Source organism: Adiantum capillus-veneris, chromosome 16 (genome assembly GCF_014529385.1).
Source record: "Adiantum capillus-veneris isolate H3 chromosome 16, ASM1452938v2, whole genome shotgun sequence".
Lineage (NCBI taxonomy): Eukaryota > Viridiplantae > Streptophyta > Polypodiopsida > Polypodiales > Pteridaceae > Adiantum > Adiantum capillus-veneris.
The window spans coordinates 14,085,519-14,102,946 of NC_140946.1; the positions used below are offsets into that span (position 1 = coordinate 14,085,519).

Genomic DNA, 17,428 nt, shown 5'->3' on the forward strand with positions numbered 1-17,428 from the left:
GAAGGAAGTGGAAACTTTATCATATTCGGCCTTTTGTAACTCCTATATATAATCTCGGATTTGAGTGAAGATTATAGATATGTGATCTATGTGCCGAGATATTCCCATAGACGCATGTTACATGATATGGTTTTGCTTTCTTGATTTTATATCTCATGTTGGGAAGAGAATCTAAAGTTAAATAAACGAGCTATTTTGCATGTTTGAATTGCTAAATCAAGAGGCCCTCCTAGATCGACCCCATTCTCTTCCCAATGCCTCTTATATTTTTATGTACAACTATGATGCCAATTATTTGAAACCATTAAAAAAAAAAAACTTGATTCAAAAGGAGGTTAAAATGGCAGAGTAGAGATGACTTTCCTTTACAATCACTTCATGGGCACTTTATACCATTGTGCCCTACTCAATAGATTGGAAAATAATGTCTTTAATTGCTTTTTGAATTGTTTTGTGTATCTTCCTAATATATAATATTGGTTTCTTGATCATCATCATGGTTCTACCATCCCAAAAATATGAATTGCATTACACTAGCATCCTATACATGGCTAATGATTCTACCTTACTCTTTTAGGGGTCAATTTTTTCAGCACTATGTTCACTTGGAAAATTCAATGTGCCGCATTACAAAACCTTCTTTGTTCTTAAACACGTGTGTGTGTGTGTGTGTGTGAGAGAGTGAGAGAGAGAGAGAGAGAGAGAGAGAGAGAGAGAGAGAGAGAGAGAGAGAGAGATTATAAATTTGCAGCTCGTTAACAAGTTCATATTGAAGAGAAAAAAGGGGAGAGAAAACAGAGTAAAGAAGATTTGGCCATATGAATAACAAGGAAAGCTATGGTAGAACCCAAAGAGCATGTTGTATGCGAGAGAGATTGATGACACAATCACCGAGTTAAGGTGGTGAAGGCTATAACTTGCAAAGTTGTTTGTTTCCTATTTATGGGAGGGGGAAAAATGGAGTGTGTAGGGGCAAAGAAGGAGAGACAAAACCAAGTAAGAAGATCAAGCGATAGGTCTGCATAACCAAAATGGTTTGTTCGTATGCATGAAAGTAACAAAAAATGGAGTGTGCAGGGGAAAAGAGTGTGTGTAATATGTAACACCTGTGGCTGGAGCATGGGATGTGTGGTCAAAGTGGAGCATGTGTGGAGCCAAAGTCATAGGCATGCATGAGCGAGAGAGTAAACCTGATATTGATCATGGTGGCAAAACACTAACTATGATGAGATAGAGCTACTTCTCAGTGAGAAGTGTCATGCAAAACCTCAACCAACAAGTATATCATGTTGCCCCACTCAATACGAGAGGGCCCATGTGGGACAAGGAGCAACTCATGAATCCCTAGATCATGCTGAGGATTAGAGGTCGTACATCTGTTTGGGTGGCAGCGATTCCTCCATGAGAACGCGTCTTGTAGTAATTGGCATGCCTAGCAATGCGTTTGGATCATTCTTGGATCTGTAGATGGGGCATATATGGTAGGAGGGCTTGAAGTTGGGAGCCAGGTACCCATACTATTTGCAGCATACTGTTGTTGCGGGATCGCTTGCTACAATTAAAACCTCTAGCATCAGGCAACCCAAGAGTGGACGTGGTCATAATTTGTGGGGGTCATCGGGTGCACCACCTCCACCCGATTGATGACAGAGTCACCGGGGTGAGGTGGGGAAGGCTATAAACTGCAAAATGCTTTGTTTACTACGCATGAAAGGGGGCAAAAATGGAGTGTGTAGGGGCAAAGGAGAGACAAAACCAAGTAAGGAAGATCTAGCGATAGACTACATTACCATCCATGTGAAGCAAGGAGGGTGGGTATATTTAATCTTATGTACAATACATGCACTGTTACCATATACATGTGGTAGTGATGTGTGTGAACACACTAGGACCGCCGGGGCATTTTTTCCTCTTTAGGAGGTTTTTTCCCCCGTGCAAGTTGTATACACGCCCATCACTCTAGGGCTATCTATCTTTCCGTTGCACACTAAGTAACACACTCTCTATTGTGTGCCTTGAGCTTCCTTCATCTTCTCCAAGTTGTGTGCGTTTCTCTTCAACACTAATTCCAACAAGTGGTATCAAAGCAGGTTGCGTCCTCCTGGGCTTAGTCGCCAGCATCTCCAGCACACGCCTGCTCACTTTCTCCGACTTCAGTGAGCTTTGGCGAGCGTTCGCAAGTCAAATTTTTTTTTGGAATAGCTCGTAGAGCTGAGTCTGCTCAGATTTCTAATTTGAGTTCGTTTTGACGTTCGTTTCCAGTACACGTAGTACTGCACATGCAATTTTGTCATTTTGTGTAGAATTTTTGTCAGTGTCTTTTCTGTATAACACGTGCCTTACAATCTTCTACGGTTTGTGCTATATAGCACGTGTTGTTCCCGCTTTGTTTCTCCTCTTTTCGGACAATTTTCACATCGGGTGCAGCATTTACCATGGTTGACAACAACACAGATGTGTTCAAGATGTTTACTGCTGAGGACAGGTTGGATGGGGACAATTACCCTATGTGTGCTTACATGATGCGACTTGTACTTGTGTCAAAGGGAATTTAGAATATTGTGGACGGCATTGATGGACGTCCTGGTTCTGTAGGTGATGCTGAGGACGTTGCAGGTCTTGCTGCAAGGATTGTTGCTATTAGAGTTGTTTTGCCTATGGCAGAACAAGCTTGTTGGGATGTAAAGGATGCGCAGGCTCATGCATCGATTGCGTTGTCTGTGAAGCGCACCATTGTTCCTCACATTCGTTCAACAAAATCTGCAAAACAGGCTTGGGATATTCTAGCAGGTCTTTATGCAAGCCGCAATGAGGCTAAAATTGCTTTGCTAAGTAAAGAGTTGGAATCAAAGATTATGCATGAGGAAGATGATATGGACACTTTCTTTACTGGTGTCAAGGATATCAATGAGAAACTTATTTCTGCACGTGAAGTCATTTCAAACAGTTCCCTTGTGCAGACTGTTCTTGATGCCTTACCAGATTCATACCAGACTTTTGCTAGTACTTGGAGACTAATGACCCAAGGAAATCCTGAAGTTGTCAAGTTTGATGTATTATGCACATTGCTGTTGCAAGAGTCACTTTCCAGAAAAACAGGACTAGGTAGCATGCAGTTGAACAAGCTTTTATTGCTTCTAAAAGAAAGGGTGGTAACAACAATGCAGCCACTTCTTATGGTTCTGCTGCGAGTGGCAAAACTTTTGTTCCTAATGCTTCTCCTAGCAACAATTTGTCCGGAAATTCTGGTGATAAGGGCGAAAAGAAGATGCGTTGCCATTATTGTAGAGCTGATGATCATTTGATCAAGCAGTGTCCTAAGTTGAAGGCCAAAGAGGCTAAGAAAAAAGAGGGTGGTTCCACTGCAAATGCTAGTTCCACTATAAATGCAGCCATTGTTGAGTCTTCTGTAAAAGGAGACTGTGATGCTGATGTTGGTGTAGAATGGGCTTTTAGTGCATAGTGCACTTACAATCTTGTTGTCCATGATGCATGCTTGTCAATTGTTGCAGATTCACATGTGTGGTATTTCGACAGCAGTGCTACAAATCACACTACCTCACATCGTGAATTGTTCACCTCTCTTGATCATGAGTCCATCTCTCATGGGAATTCAGTCACTTGTGCCAACAATGCCTCTTATCCAGTTCACGGGGTTGGAAAGATTGTGCTTACTGCTAGAAATGGGAGTTCTTTCACACTTGTTGATGCACTTTATGTACCTGGGATCAAGAAGAATCTTTTGTCTATATCCGCACTTGCTAGACTTTGACTTGTAGTCAAATTTGTGGATGACAGATGTACAGTTCATGATCTCAGTTTTGGTGATGAAATTGTTGCATCTGGCCTTTTATGCCGTGGGTTGTTTAAGATCATTTTGTATGAAAAGTGTGGACAAAATTTTGCAAATGTAGTTGCAGATTCAAGGGCTATTTCAAATTCAAAACTTCAGCATGCACGTTTTGGGCATCTGAATTTTGCCAGTTTGCTGCGTTTGCAAAAATCTGATATGGTTGCTTCTTTGCTGCCTCTTGAAGCACCTATCAAACATGTTTGTGAAGACTGTATTTTGGGTAACATAAAACGTTCTAAGTTTCCAAAGGATGGTTCAATTAGGGCCACATGTAGGTTGCAGCCTATGCATAGTGATGTTTGTGGGCCCATGCAAACTCCGTCCTTGGGCAATTACGTGTACTTTGTGACTTTCATTGATGATACTGCATGGATGGGTATTTCCGCTTAAAGTGAAGTCCAATGTGTATGGCTTATGTTTATCAAATGTGTTTTTGTTGGTGATAGTGCTGAAAGAAAATGTTATAGGTTGTATCATCCGCAAACAACGCGTATTTTGGTTTCACGAGATGTAGAGTTTGTGTAAGATTTTGTTCAGCCCTTGTAGTCATGTACTAGAGACAATAATATAAGATCAGAGGACATTTATGACACTTTGTTGCCTCTTTTTAGTGGTGGAAGTTTTCCCAATGAGGCAAATGTACAGCCTATGGGGGTTTCCAAAAACCTTAAAGGTCAGTCTATTACTGATGCAGATGTACATGATGTACCTGATGAGGAAAGGGTTGAAAATCAGCAGGCTAGAGGTATGCCAAAATGGTTGGTGCACACTTTGTGTGACAGTAAATTGGATGTACCTTTGTGTAGTCGTACTCGTTCAGGCTCTCGCCATGCATCTTATGCATCAGATTGTTATGCTTTGGCTGTGTCTAGCTTACATGATGTTGAGGAACCTCTGTCTTTTGATGAAGCACAGAATTTAGTAAATTGGATGGCTACCATGCAATTAGAATATGATGCACTTATAGAAAATGACACATGGACTTTATGTGATTTGCCTCCTAGCAAAAAGGCCATTGGTACGAAGTGGGTTTACAAGTTGAAATGCAAGCCAGATGGTGAGATCGATCGCCATAAGGCTTGACTTGTTGCAGAGGGTTATGCACAACAAAAAGGCATAGATTATGAAGAGACTTTTTCTCCCACTTGTCGTACGACTATTGTGTGTTTTCTATGTTCATTGGCAGTTCATTTTGGTTGGGATGCACATTAATTAGACATTGTTACTGCTTTCTTGAATGGTGGCATATTGAGGAAGTTTATGTAACGCAGCCTCACGGTTTTGTCAAGAAAGGACAAGAGGACAAAGTGTGCAAATGTAACAAGGATTTGTATGAGTTGAAGCAATCTCCTTGTGCTTGGTATGAGAAAGTTGACACTCATTTGGTCAAACAAGGCTTCTGTAACAGTCCAATAGAAAGCACATTGTATGTAAAGCGTGAGGGTGATGTACTTCTCATTGTGGCTCTTTATGCTCATGATTTGCTGATCACTAGACCAAATGAGAGACATATTACTGATTTTTAGGCTGATTTGAATGCTACTTTCAAGTGAAAGATTTGGGGTTGTTGCATCATTACTTGGGCATACAGTTTAAGCAATGTGATGGTGGTGTTGCCTTGTGTTAGAAAAGTTACATAGAGACATTGCTATGTAAGTTTGGACTTGAGGGTTGGAAACCTATTGCCATTCCCATGGAAATAGGTTTGAAATTGAGTCTACATGATGCTGGTGATCCTACAAATGTCACTCTTTACCAAATTGATATTGGATGCCTCATTTATGTATGAAACACGAGGCCAAATACTCAATTTGCAGTCTCATAGGTTAGCAGATTTATGCATAGCCGTGGGTCTAAGCATTGGCAGGCTGTCAAGAGGATGTTTGGCTACCTTAGTGGCACTTTACATCTTGGCTTGTTTTATCCCAAGGGGGAATCATTGCTGCCAAACTTACATGCTTTTTGGGATTCAGATTGGGCTGGTTGTTATGATACACCAGTGTCCACGAGTGGTTTTTGTTTCATGTTTGGCAGTTCATGTATATCATGGTTGAGCAAGAAGCAACCTACTGTGGCCAAATCGAGTTGTGAGGCTGAGTACAGGGCAGTCTTCACGACTATGGTTGAGTGTGTATGGATCAGACGCCTTATGGCTGATTTGGGTGTTGGAAAGGACACTGCCAACACTATCTACACTGACAGACAGAGCGCATTGGCAGTTGCGAGGAACCCATATTTTCATGCTCGCACAAAGCACATTGAGGTGCATTACCACTATGTCAGGGAGAGGCTCTCAGCAACAGAGATCAGCTTGGCTTATGTGCCAACAAAGGACAACCTTGCATATCTTTTCACAAAGGAATTGTCTCGTGAGAAGCTTGAGGCTTTCCGCAAAGCTTTGGGCTTACTCCGTTAATCATGTCCTTAGGGCATGGCACTTCCCTTTACTCATGTGCCATCTCTTGTTCACCGCATCACTCCAGGGGGGGTTTGTTACCATATAGATGTGGCAGTGATGTGTGTGAACACAGTAGGACCGTCGAGGCATTTTTTCCTCTTAGCAGGTTTTTTCCCCCGAGCATTGTATATACACTCATCACTCTAGGGCTATCTATCTTTCCATTGCACACTAAGTAACACACTCTCTATTGTGTGCCTTGAGCTTCCTTCGTCTTCTCCAAGCTGTGTGCGTTTCTCTGCAACACTAACTCCAACATGCACACACTAGGAGAGGGCCTCTCATACAACTATGATGCATAGAGATATATACTGCTCTATATAGTTATTGTATTTGATCGGTTGTTCCGTGGTATATTATCATGGCACCTCGAACCTTAAATCATAGAATAAGCTTTTCACTTCAAAACCTATTTAAGCTAGGTTCACTATGTCACAGATGTTGATTACTTCATGGGAAAAAATTACTTCTAAGTTGTAGTGGATAGGGTTACGAAGGGAGCTCACTAATTGCTTCATGGAAAATAATTACTTCTAAACTGACGTGGATTGCCCAATAGAGATACACAGGGAACTCACTAGGTGTCAAGCGTGTCTTTAGGAGCCATGTATTTCAGACCCACTTGCACTGCTCATCGGGAAAAAGGCCTTTTCTATGTATAGAAAGGCCATAAAATAAATTAGCTAGAGTATGGACTACAATCACCTTCCCAAATCATTTCTTGTAGCAGGAAGGGAATTCAGAATAGTCAGGGGATTCAAGATACCTAGAACCATCTATGTGCATTGGCTCACCCATTATCTCATATACCTACGGACGATGCAAAAGATAGGCACAAAGACTTGCACGTACCCTCTGCACATGGAAGCTCGTGGATATGTAAAATTAGACAAGATTAATGTTGCCATTTACATCGATGGTGATGTAGCTAGTAGGTGCAATAAGCGATGGTCTATGTTGCAAACTATTGGTTGGTGGATCAAGGTACTCGTAGGCATGTGGGTGCTTCAATCACCATTCAATCTTAAGGTATTCATGTGGAGGGTACTCATGGGGGCTATTCCATTAGCTACACGTATGTTCAAAAAGGAAACTGACACATGAGTTATGTCGTAGAAATGCAAGAGTGATACACATCTTTTGGGATTGTAGCCAAGCTAGAGAATGGTTCAAATTTTGGTGGAAGGAAGCTTGGGAAATCAAGTTCAATGCATGTTTGGATGCTCTAAAAGTCAAGACTCAGCACTTCTTCTTTGTTTGTACTCTTTTCAGATCTGGTATGTATGGTACATGGGAAATGTAAGTCTTTATGATTATGTACATGTGTGAAGCACCAAGATTCCCTCCCAAGATATCAAAGATAGGGTGCTTGAGGATGTCATGTGGAACATGTGGAATGCATATCTTTATGGTCGTGTACATGTATAAAGCACTGGGATTCCCTCCCAAGATACCAAAGATTGGGTGCTTGAAGATGTCATGACCCAAGACTTCTAACAAAGATGTATGCTCTTAATGAGCAAATTTTAAAGTAACACGGTAACATAAAAATATCTAAGAGAGAGAGAGAGAGAGAGAGAGAGAGAGAGAGAGAGAGCCTAGAACTTTGCCACTCGTTTACAAGTTCATTGAAGACAAAGATAGGATAGACAAAACCAAGACTTAACGAAGATCTAGCCATGGAAAAAAAAGGAAAGCTATGGTCGAACCCTAAAGAGCATGCTTGTATGCAAGAGAGGTTGATGACACAATCACCGTGTTGAGGTGGGGAAGGCTATGACTTGCAAAAAAGTGGTTTGTTTCCTATGCATGAAAATGAGCAAGAATGGAGTGTGTAGGGGCAAACAGTTGGTGTAATATCTAAAGGCCATGGCTAGAGCATGGGATGTGCGGCCAATGTGGAGCGGGTGTGGAGCCAACAAAGTCATAGGCATGGAAGAGCGAGACGGTGGACTTGAAATCGATAGTGGTGGAAAACCACTAACTACGACGAGACGAACTACTTCTCGGTGGGTCGTGTCATACAACAAATCACTTAAAAAGTGTATGAAGTTGCCCCACTCGATAAGAGAGGTTGCACGTGGGACAAAGACCGGCTCATGAATCCCTGGATCAGGTTGAGGATCAGACGTCATACGTCTCCGTTTGGGTGGCAGTGGTTCCTCCACGGCAACACAGCGTGTAGCAATTGGCAGGTCGGGTGGTGCGTTCGGATCATTTTTGGCTCCGTAGATGGGGCACATCTGGTAGGAGGGCTTGAAGTTGGGAGCATGGCACCCACACTTTTTGCAGCATAGCGTTGCTGTGGGATCGCCTGCTACTGTTGAAACCTTTGGCGCCAGGCACGCCCAGCAGTGGACGTGGCCGTAGTAGGTGAGGATCACCAGTTGGACCGCCTCCGCCCGTTCACATTGCGGACATCCAAAGTTCGGTATACGTAGGTTGTCCAATTGCACAAATTTTAGGCAGCGGATATTGCGTTTTGGGCCTTGGCATTCTTGCATTACGTTGTCGAATACGCCTGGAGGGAAAAAGTGGTGCCAGCAGGTAGGGCACACAGCAGAAGTCGCATTCTTTCCCTCGAGCCAGGCACTGAGGCAGGGCCAACAGTAAAGATGGCCACATGCCAGCACCACCGGACTTTTCAGCGACTTCTCGAGGCAGATTGGGCACTGATACGTTGTTTTCTCGAGGCATGGCTTGGGAATTGCACATGAGGGAATGGATTGGAGTTTATTATTGAGGCAACGGTTCGTGCGGCTTTTTTTCGGAGTGCAAGAAGGTACCAGATTACAAGATCTTGCAATGTCATCATGGCCCCCCTTGTTTGAATGCCTGCAAAAAATTTGAGTGGCAATAACTACGCTCATTGGAATTGCATTATGCGACTGTGGTTCTCATAAAAATACTTATGGGATGTTGTCAACAACTCAGAGCCCCGTCCCACGAGGGATCCCCACAACAGGTACACTCGCCTTGAAGATGACAAATATCTCAAATTGTGCTTCAATTGGGATGCCGCTAATGTGAAGGCCATGTTAGCCATCGTGGAATTTCTTACAAAGGACCTTTCTCTAGCTATTCAAACTTTAACAACTGCCAAAGATATGTGGCTCAAGCTCGTTGGAATGTTTGATCGCAATTCTATGATATGCAAGTAGTCACCCTTCTTGGATAGTTATTTGCCATCATGTTTCCACGAGGAAGTTCCATGTAATCATTCCTTATGAAGGCTAAATTTATTTACGATCAACTATCAGCTATGAAAAGTGCATTGAGACGAGCACTCGGTTAGCTACTTTGGTTCTCATGAAGTTGCCCAAGGAGTATGAAACGATGTCTGGGACACTTCTGTTACAAGCCACAAAGCAAAAGATGGATTTTGATGATGGCAGCTCTTTTCTCATTATGGAGGAAGACGTGTCGATAACTCAAGGTAAAATTCAGATTTCTGAGATAGATGGGGAGGCACATGGGGAATCCCTTGCTGCTTCGGATTCCAAAAAGAGGAGGACGTACCATTGTTACAACTGTGGAAAGCATGGTCATTTGGCAAAGTGTTGCAAATCCAAAGGCAAAGACAAGGATTCTACAAAGAACAAAGATAAAAGCAAGCAACAGGAGGAAAGCAATGATAGTGACTTAGGGAAGGATAGCAAAGAGGCTACTGATGATGTGGTGACTATGCTGGCACGGACGCCCACCTTTTAGTCACATGCAAATCAGTGTCGCCACCAGCTTCAGCCAGAGAGAGGCTTGTAAGCGGCAAAGAGGGGCACGTAGTGCTCCATATAATTAATTTGGACCCTTGTGTTGGAGTTCAGCTTATCAGTATTTCAACCCATAGGTAGCAATTCAAGGCACATGCATCTGGTAGGGAGCCAATCAGACGTATCTAGAACCTATGGATGAGTGAACCGATCCATTGGTGTTAGTTGGATCATGCCATAGGATGTTTCAACAACTCATTATCTTGGAGTATTATATTTTGGACGTGATGTGTTCATAGTTCACAAATGGGGATTATAGGATGTAGTGTGGTCTACGGTTCAAATTTTCTACAAAGGCAACCGATGCTCAAGATGGACTTAATTGAAGGTACAAAGTTGAGGGGAGCAACACCGAGGTGTATCCAGTTGGTGTCCACTTCTAAGGTGTCGATGGTAGCTTTTTCATTGACTTGGTCTCACTATCGATGTCCACTATGAGCTACAAAAAGGGTGTTAGAGTTTGGCATTTCAAGTGAACTACCCAATGTGATCCCATTATTTAGTTTGGCTTTTAGGTATTTCTTTACTTATTTGTCAAAGTTTGGTTAGGGCAATTTACTGAGGTTTCTATATAAGCAACCCCTTGTCTCCATTGTATAAACATTATTAATTATTTACTACCAAGGTTGATTGGTTCCTGAGACTCTCTCTCTCTCTCTCTCTCTCTCTCTCTCTCTCTCTCTCTCTCTCTCTCTCTCTTTCTGTGCTTGGTCTCTACACTTCTGCATGGTCGACTTTGACAATATCTTCATTCATCTCTTATAGTAGCAAGTGTCTATACTTTTTTTATATTTCCTAGGAAACCACACTTGAATATACTGAGATACACATTGTGATATGTGAGTGCTACTTTGGATTATGCACTCTTTTATAGGGCTGATGTGGAGTTACAGCTATATGGTGAAACATGTGCAAATTGGGTTGGTAGTACATACGATTGTAGGTCTACCAGTGGATTCATGATATCACATGGAGCAGCAAGAAGGATCGGTCCTACATTGGTGACATGTGAGGTAGCATGGATGGGATTTCTACTTCAAGACTTTGGAGTAGGGGCACGAAGGCCCATTGCCATCTATTGTGGCAATCTTAGCAGCAAATATTTGGCATGAAACCTACTGTTTCATTCTAGGAAAAAGCTCATTGAGGTGCATTATGACTTCATCAGAGAGAGGGTCTTAGTAGGTGATATTGACCTTGAGTATGTGGTGATGGATGAGCAGGTTGAAGATATCTTCCTGAAGGCCCTTAGAGAGGAGAATCTACGGTAATTTTGAGCGATGCTTGTCATATGACAGATGGCGTTGAGCTTGAGGGGGAGTGTTGAGATATTAAGCTCAACATAAATGACTCTTGGATGACTATCATCGACAATCATCATCAGTGACTCACCATAGTGGATACACATATCTCTGTCAGTGATACTATAATTGTACTAGACCAAGTTGGTCTACCTACCAAAGTGATGGTACACTTATCCTTGCACCTCACTCACTAGCGGCTCATACTAAACTATTGTATTATTTCCCTTATATATTGCTTTTTTTTTCCTTAGGTTATGTAGACCTCTTATCTTGAGCTAGTGATGAGGAAGAAGTATATGTTTCTTGCCTCCATATTTGTGTGTGTGTGCTTGAAGAGTCAATCTCTCTCTTTATCTCTCTTAACAATACATGGAAGCTCCCAAAAGTTCATTGTTATTTCTTTTCTTGCTAGTATCCAAGTAAGCGTTAAATTAATGCAATCAATAATAAATCACAAATGCATCCATCTTACCATCATACTAACTAAGAGTTAACTTTTCAATGACTAAAATTTAGAATCTTTCCCTTTCAAATGAAAATTCTATATCTTGTTGCATAAACATATTATTGTTCTTGCCGTTGAATCACTGATCTATATCCTTTTATGCTCTGAAAAACTTTCATCAAGTTTTCTCTATGCTTTTCTTTGGCTTTCGAGAAAACAATAATATCATCAAAGAACGCTCTCGTATGTTGTTTGTGCTCTTGAAATCCACTCCATTATCTTGTTTAATACGCTCTTGAAAAATCCAATCCATGAGCTTTAGTAAGCCGAAACAACACCACCAACAATCTCATACAACCCGAATGACATCCTTAGCATGGCCTTGTTTACATCTTTAGGAGTGATCTTGATGTAATGGTATCCATTTTTTAGATCGACTTGTTGAAACAAGTAAAATCTTGTATTAGGTCAAGTATACCATTATTCTTGGGTATTGGAGACTTGTTCTTGATGATGAATTTAGTAAGGACTCTATAGTCTATAGACATCCTCCAAGACCTACATTTTGTCTGCACAAGTAGTAAAAGTGGCCAAAACGACAAGGAACTTTGTTGTAGGAAGCCCTTTTCTAATAAGTCATTGACTTGGGTCATAATTTTTATGTGATGTGCTCTATACTAGTGTATGGGGGTCTTTTTGGAGATGAACCCCTAGCCCAATAATCTGTTATGGAAATGTTAGGAACATCTCTTTAAGTGGCATGATATGAAAGTCGTCTTATTTGACAGCACAAGCAGAGATGTGTTTTTGGATTCTGATGCCTTGTAGTTACGAATATATTCAACCATAGAACGAGATACGCGAGTGTCCATAAGTGGTTTTTATTTCATGTTTGGCAGTTCATGTATATCATGGTTGAGCAAGAAGCAACCTACTGTGGCCACTTCGAGTTGTGAGGCTGAGTACAGGGCAGTCTTCACAACTATGGTTGAGTGTGTATGGATCAGACGCCTTATGGCTTATTTGGATGTTGGATAGGACACTGCCAACACTATCTACACCGACAGACAGAGCGCATTGGCAGTTGCGAGGAACCCATATTTTCATGCTCGCACAAAGCACATTGAGGTGCATTACCACTATGTCAGGGAGAGGCTCTCAGCAACAGAGATCAGCTTGGCTTATGTGCCAACAAAGGACAACCTTGCATATCTTTTCACAAAGGAATTGTCTCATGAGAAGCTTGAGGCTTTCCGCAAAGCTTTGGGCTTACTCCGTCAATCATGTCCTTAGGGCATGGCACTTCCCTTTACTCATGTGCCATCTCTTGTTCACCGCATCACTCCAAGGGGGGTTTGTTGCCATATACATGTGGTAGTGATGTGTGTGAACATAGTAGGACCATCGAGGCATTTTTTCCTCTTAGGAGGTTTTTCCCCCCGAGCATTGTATATACACCCATCACTCTAGGGCTATCTATCTTTCCATTGCACACTAAGTAACACACTCTCTATTGTGTGCCTTGAGCTTCCTTCGTCTTCTCCAAGCTATGTGCGTTTCTATGCAACACTAACTCCAACATGCACACACTAGGAGAGGGCCTCTCATACAACTATGATGCATAGAGATATATACTGCTCTATATAGTTATTGTATTTGATCGATTGTTCCGTGGTATATTATCATGGCACCTCGAACCTTAAATCATAGAATAAGCTTTTCACTTCAAAACCTATTTAAGCTAGGTTCACTATGTCACAGATGTTGATTACTTCATGGAAAAAAATTACTTCTAAGTTGTAGTGGATAGGGCTATGAAGGGAGCTCACTAGTTGCTTCATGGAAAATAATTACTTCTAAACTGATGTGGATTGGCCAATAGAGATACACAGGGAACTCACTAGGAGTCAAGAATGTCTTTACGAGCCATGTATTTCAGACCCACTTGCACTGCTCATCGGGAAAAAGGCCTTTTCTATGTATAGAAAGGCCATAATATAAATTAGCTAGAGTATGGACTACAATCACCTTCCCAAATCATTTCTTGTAGCAGGAAGGGAATTCAGAATAGTCAGGGGATTCAAGATACCTAGAACCATCTATGTGCATTGGCTCACCCATTATCTCATATACCTACGGACGATGCAAAAGATAGGCACAAAGACTTGCACGTACCCTCTGCACATGGAAGCTCGTGGATATGTAAAATTAGACAAGATTAATGTTGCCATTTACATCGATGGTGATGTAGCTAGTAGGTGCAATAAGCGATGGTCTATGTTGCAAACTATTGGTTGGTGGATCAAGGTACTCGTAGGCATGTGGGTGCTTCAATCACCATTCAATCTTAAGGTCTTCATGTGGAGGGTACTGATGGGGGCTATTCCATTGGCTACACTTATGTTCCATTGTCTTTATGATTATGTACATGTGTGAAGCACCAAGATTCCCTCCCAAGATATCAAAGATAGGGTGCTTGAGGATGTCATGTGGAACATGGGGAATGCGTATCTTTATGGTCGTGTACATGTATAAAGCACCGGGATTCCCTCCCAAGATACCAAAGATTGGGTGCTTGAAGATGTCATGACCCAAGACTTCTAACAAAGATGTATGCTCTTAATGAGCAAATTGTAAAGTAACACGGTAACATAAAAATATATGTGTGTGTGTGTGTGTGTGTGTGTGTGTGTGTGAGAGTGAGAGAGAGAGAGAGAGAGAGAGCCTAGAACTTTGCCACTCGTTTACAAGTTCATTGAAGACAAATATAGGATAGAAAAAACCAAGACTTAACTAAGATCTAGCCATGGAAAAAAAAGGAAAGCTATGGTCGAACCCTAAAGAGCATGCTTGTATGCAAGAGAGGTTGATGACACAATCACCGTGTTGAGGTGGGGAAGGCTATGACTTGCAAAAAAGTGGTTTGTTTCCTATGCATGAAAATGAGCAATAATGGAGTGTGTAGGGGCAAACAATTGGTGTAATATCTAAAGGCCCTGGCTAGAGCATGGGATGTGCAGCCAATGTGGAGCGGCTGTGGAGCCAACAAAGTCATAGGCATGGAAGAGCGAGACGGTGGACTTGAAATCGATCGTGGTGGCAAACCACTAACTACGACGAGACGGAGCTACTTCTCGGTGGTTCGTGTCATACAACAACTCACTTAAAAAGTGTATGAAGTTGCCCCTCTCGATAAGAGGGGTTGCACGTGGGACAAAGACCGGCTCATGAATCCCTGGATCAGGTTGAGGATCGGACGTCGTACGTCTCCATTTGGGTGGCGGCGGTTCCTCCACGGCAACACGGCGTGTAGCAATTGGCAGGCCAGGTGGTGCGTTCAGATCATTTTTGGCTCCATAGATGGGGCACTGATATGTTGTTTTCTCCTCCGTCAGCCTCTCATCCTTGCCATCATCTTTTCTATCCTGATGCTCTCCATTGCCAGTTTCCTTACCTGCGTTTTGCACCATTGGAGCCATGCTTCCTGCTATGTTTGCCATATTAATCTTGTTGATGCGGAACCAATACTAAGCTATGTCCGCTCTAATTATACTGGGCTGCTCTTATACACCGACTGCGACCTGGTATTGCTCATTTAACATTTATTCATTCGAGTTCTGATGCCTAACCACCCATCACACTCTTTGATGCTTACATGTAGTGAAACCATAAGAACATGTACTTATTATTTTTTTGCTCTATATGTGTGTGTGTGTGTGTGTGTGTGTGTGTGTGAGAGAGAGAGAGAGAGAGAGAGAGAGAGAGAGAGAGAGAGAGAAAATAAGAAGAAGAAGAAGAGATTTTAACGTCGTAGGAACTATCCCAAGAGACCTTAAATATCTACCCGACAAGGAGAGTTGAACTCAGACCTGTTATTCAAGAGGGAAATGGCATAACCAATCTACCTTACTTGGGTGCGAGAGAGAGAGAGAGAGAGAGAGAGAGAGAGAGAGAGAGAGAGAGAGAGAGAGAGAGAGAGAGAGAGAGAGAGAGAGAGAGAGAGGAGGCTATATATCACCCTCCTATGATGTCATATGTTGGACATTTGCATACATAGTTCTAGATACCTTGTATGTCATCCGGTCCGGTATTTATAAATGTGTGCTACAAGTTCAACCTCAAACTCTACTATGGGTATTAAAACTAAGAGGTCCGATTGTGACTCTGACACTATGTGGCATATGCATGTTCATATATCGTAGTCACACGATGCAGCCATCTGTCTCACGGGGACAAACACCATGTGCCAACGGAAAAGAACAAATCGAACAACTTTAAGCACTTTAAAGAACAGCTGAATCGAAAGAGATCCACGACACACGAGATGAGGAGTGGCAGAGCTCCACCCCAGGAGAGCGCTAGCTCCAAACCGTGGCGCCCCTTTTGGTATTTCTTTATATTGCTTTGAACTCAGTACATCACCGATATTCCATCCTCGGCACCTTCATGCAGAAGTATACCAGAGAATGAGCCCTTGGCTTATATTTGAAGGCCCTTGGCCTCTCAAAAGAAATTACATGAAAAGCATCAAAATCTATAAGCATCTGGCCTCAAAAGATGCCGCCCAAAGCACATTTTCCAAAAATTCATATAACTGCCACATTACCAGTGTAAATTGTGGATATCCATACAACTGCCACATCAGCATGTTAGCGCGAAATTTAGTGCATCCATATTTTTGCCACGTCATCATCCTCCACACAATTGAGTGTGTGTTGGTCTTCCTTTATTTTAACGGATTTAGGTCCTAGGTCTCATCGGACGGTTGGTGGGAATTTGTTATTAAAATAGGTTACTCGGCTCCTAGCTGGTTGCTACGAGTTCTTTCTGTTATTCCTAGCATGTGGTGCATCAATAAGGTGGCCATGGTGATTCCTACGTGTGGCTCTTGCCCGATGGTATGCAACCCTTGCCCGACCATGTAACATGGCTAATATTTGGAAGGGATAAGCACCTCCCCTTGTGGGCCCTCTGTTGTATCGGAAAAAAAATACGCCACTCGGCAAGACTTTGCAAGTTGGTAAAATTTCTTCTTCTGCTTCTGCACTTAGGGTTTAGGCCCCTTGAACGGGATCTGCAAGTCGGTTCAGGTCTTAGTGGCTTGACACGTGCGTCAGCAATTTGTTACACCATCCTCTAGAATTTTCATGGTGTGCTCTCCATAATCTGAAGGAAGAGGCTATATGGCTGTATTTTTTTTCTATTAGATGCATAATTGCCAAGGATAATGTTTGATGCTTATTAAGGGTATTCTAGGTTATACTAAAAAGGTGGGAGTCTCTCTACATCTAGCCCCCATTGTGCTAAACCATTGTGACTACCATGATCTCCTCTCATCCCATGGCATTTATAGTATGTAAAACCACCCTAGAAAATCACTATTCTATGTGTGTTGGGTATCGTGAACATCCTTTATGTATAAAGTTTTCAAGATCATAACACATTCTTTTTCTATTCAATGTATAGACACAATTTTCAACACCTCTCTCTAGATTAAAAAATGTGACTTATATTGGATTTGAAAATATATTATTTTTCTTGAACTTTAGGTGACCTCCGTAAGCCCTAAATTACCTTTGCAAATTGCATAGATCTTTC

The 17,428-nt window shown here is 42.1% G+C and overlaps 1 protein-coding gene across 1 annotated transcript; it reads right to left on the reverse strand.

The window, feature by feature from the left end:
* Nucleotides 1-8,062: 8,062 nt before the first annotated feature.
* Nucleotides 8,063-15,309, reverse strand: LOC147438599 (uncharacterized). The gene is made up of 2 exons (XM_086483900.1): nucleotides 15,206-15,309; nucleotides 8,063-8,990 (listed from the first exon to the last, which is right to left on the reverse strand). Exons 1-2 carry the CDS (start codon nucleotides 15,307-15,309, stop codon nucleotides 8,063-8,065), a joined length of 1,032 nt encoding a protein of 343 aa, XP_086340026.1.
* Nucleotides 15,310-17,428: the final 2,119 nt, after the last annotated feature.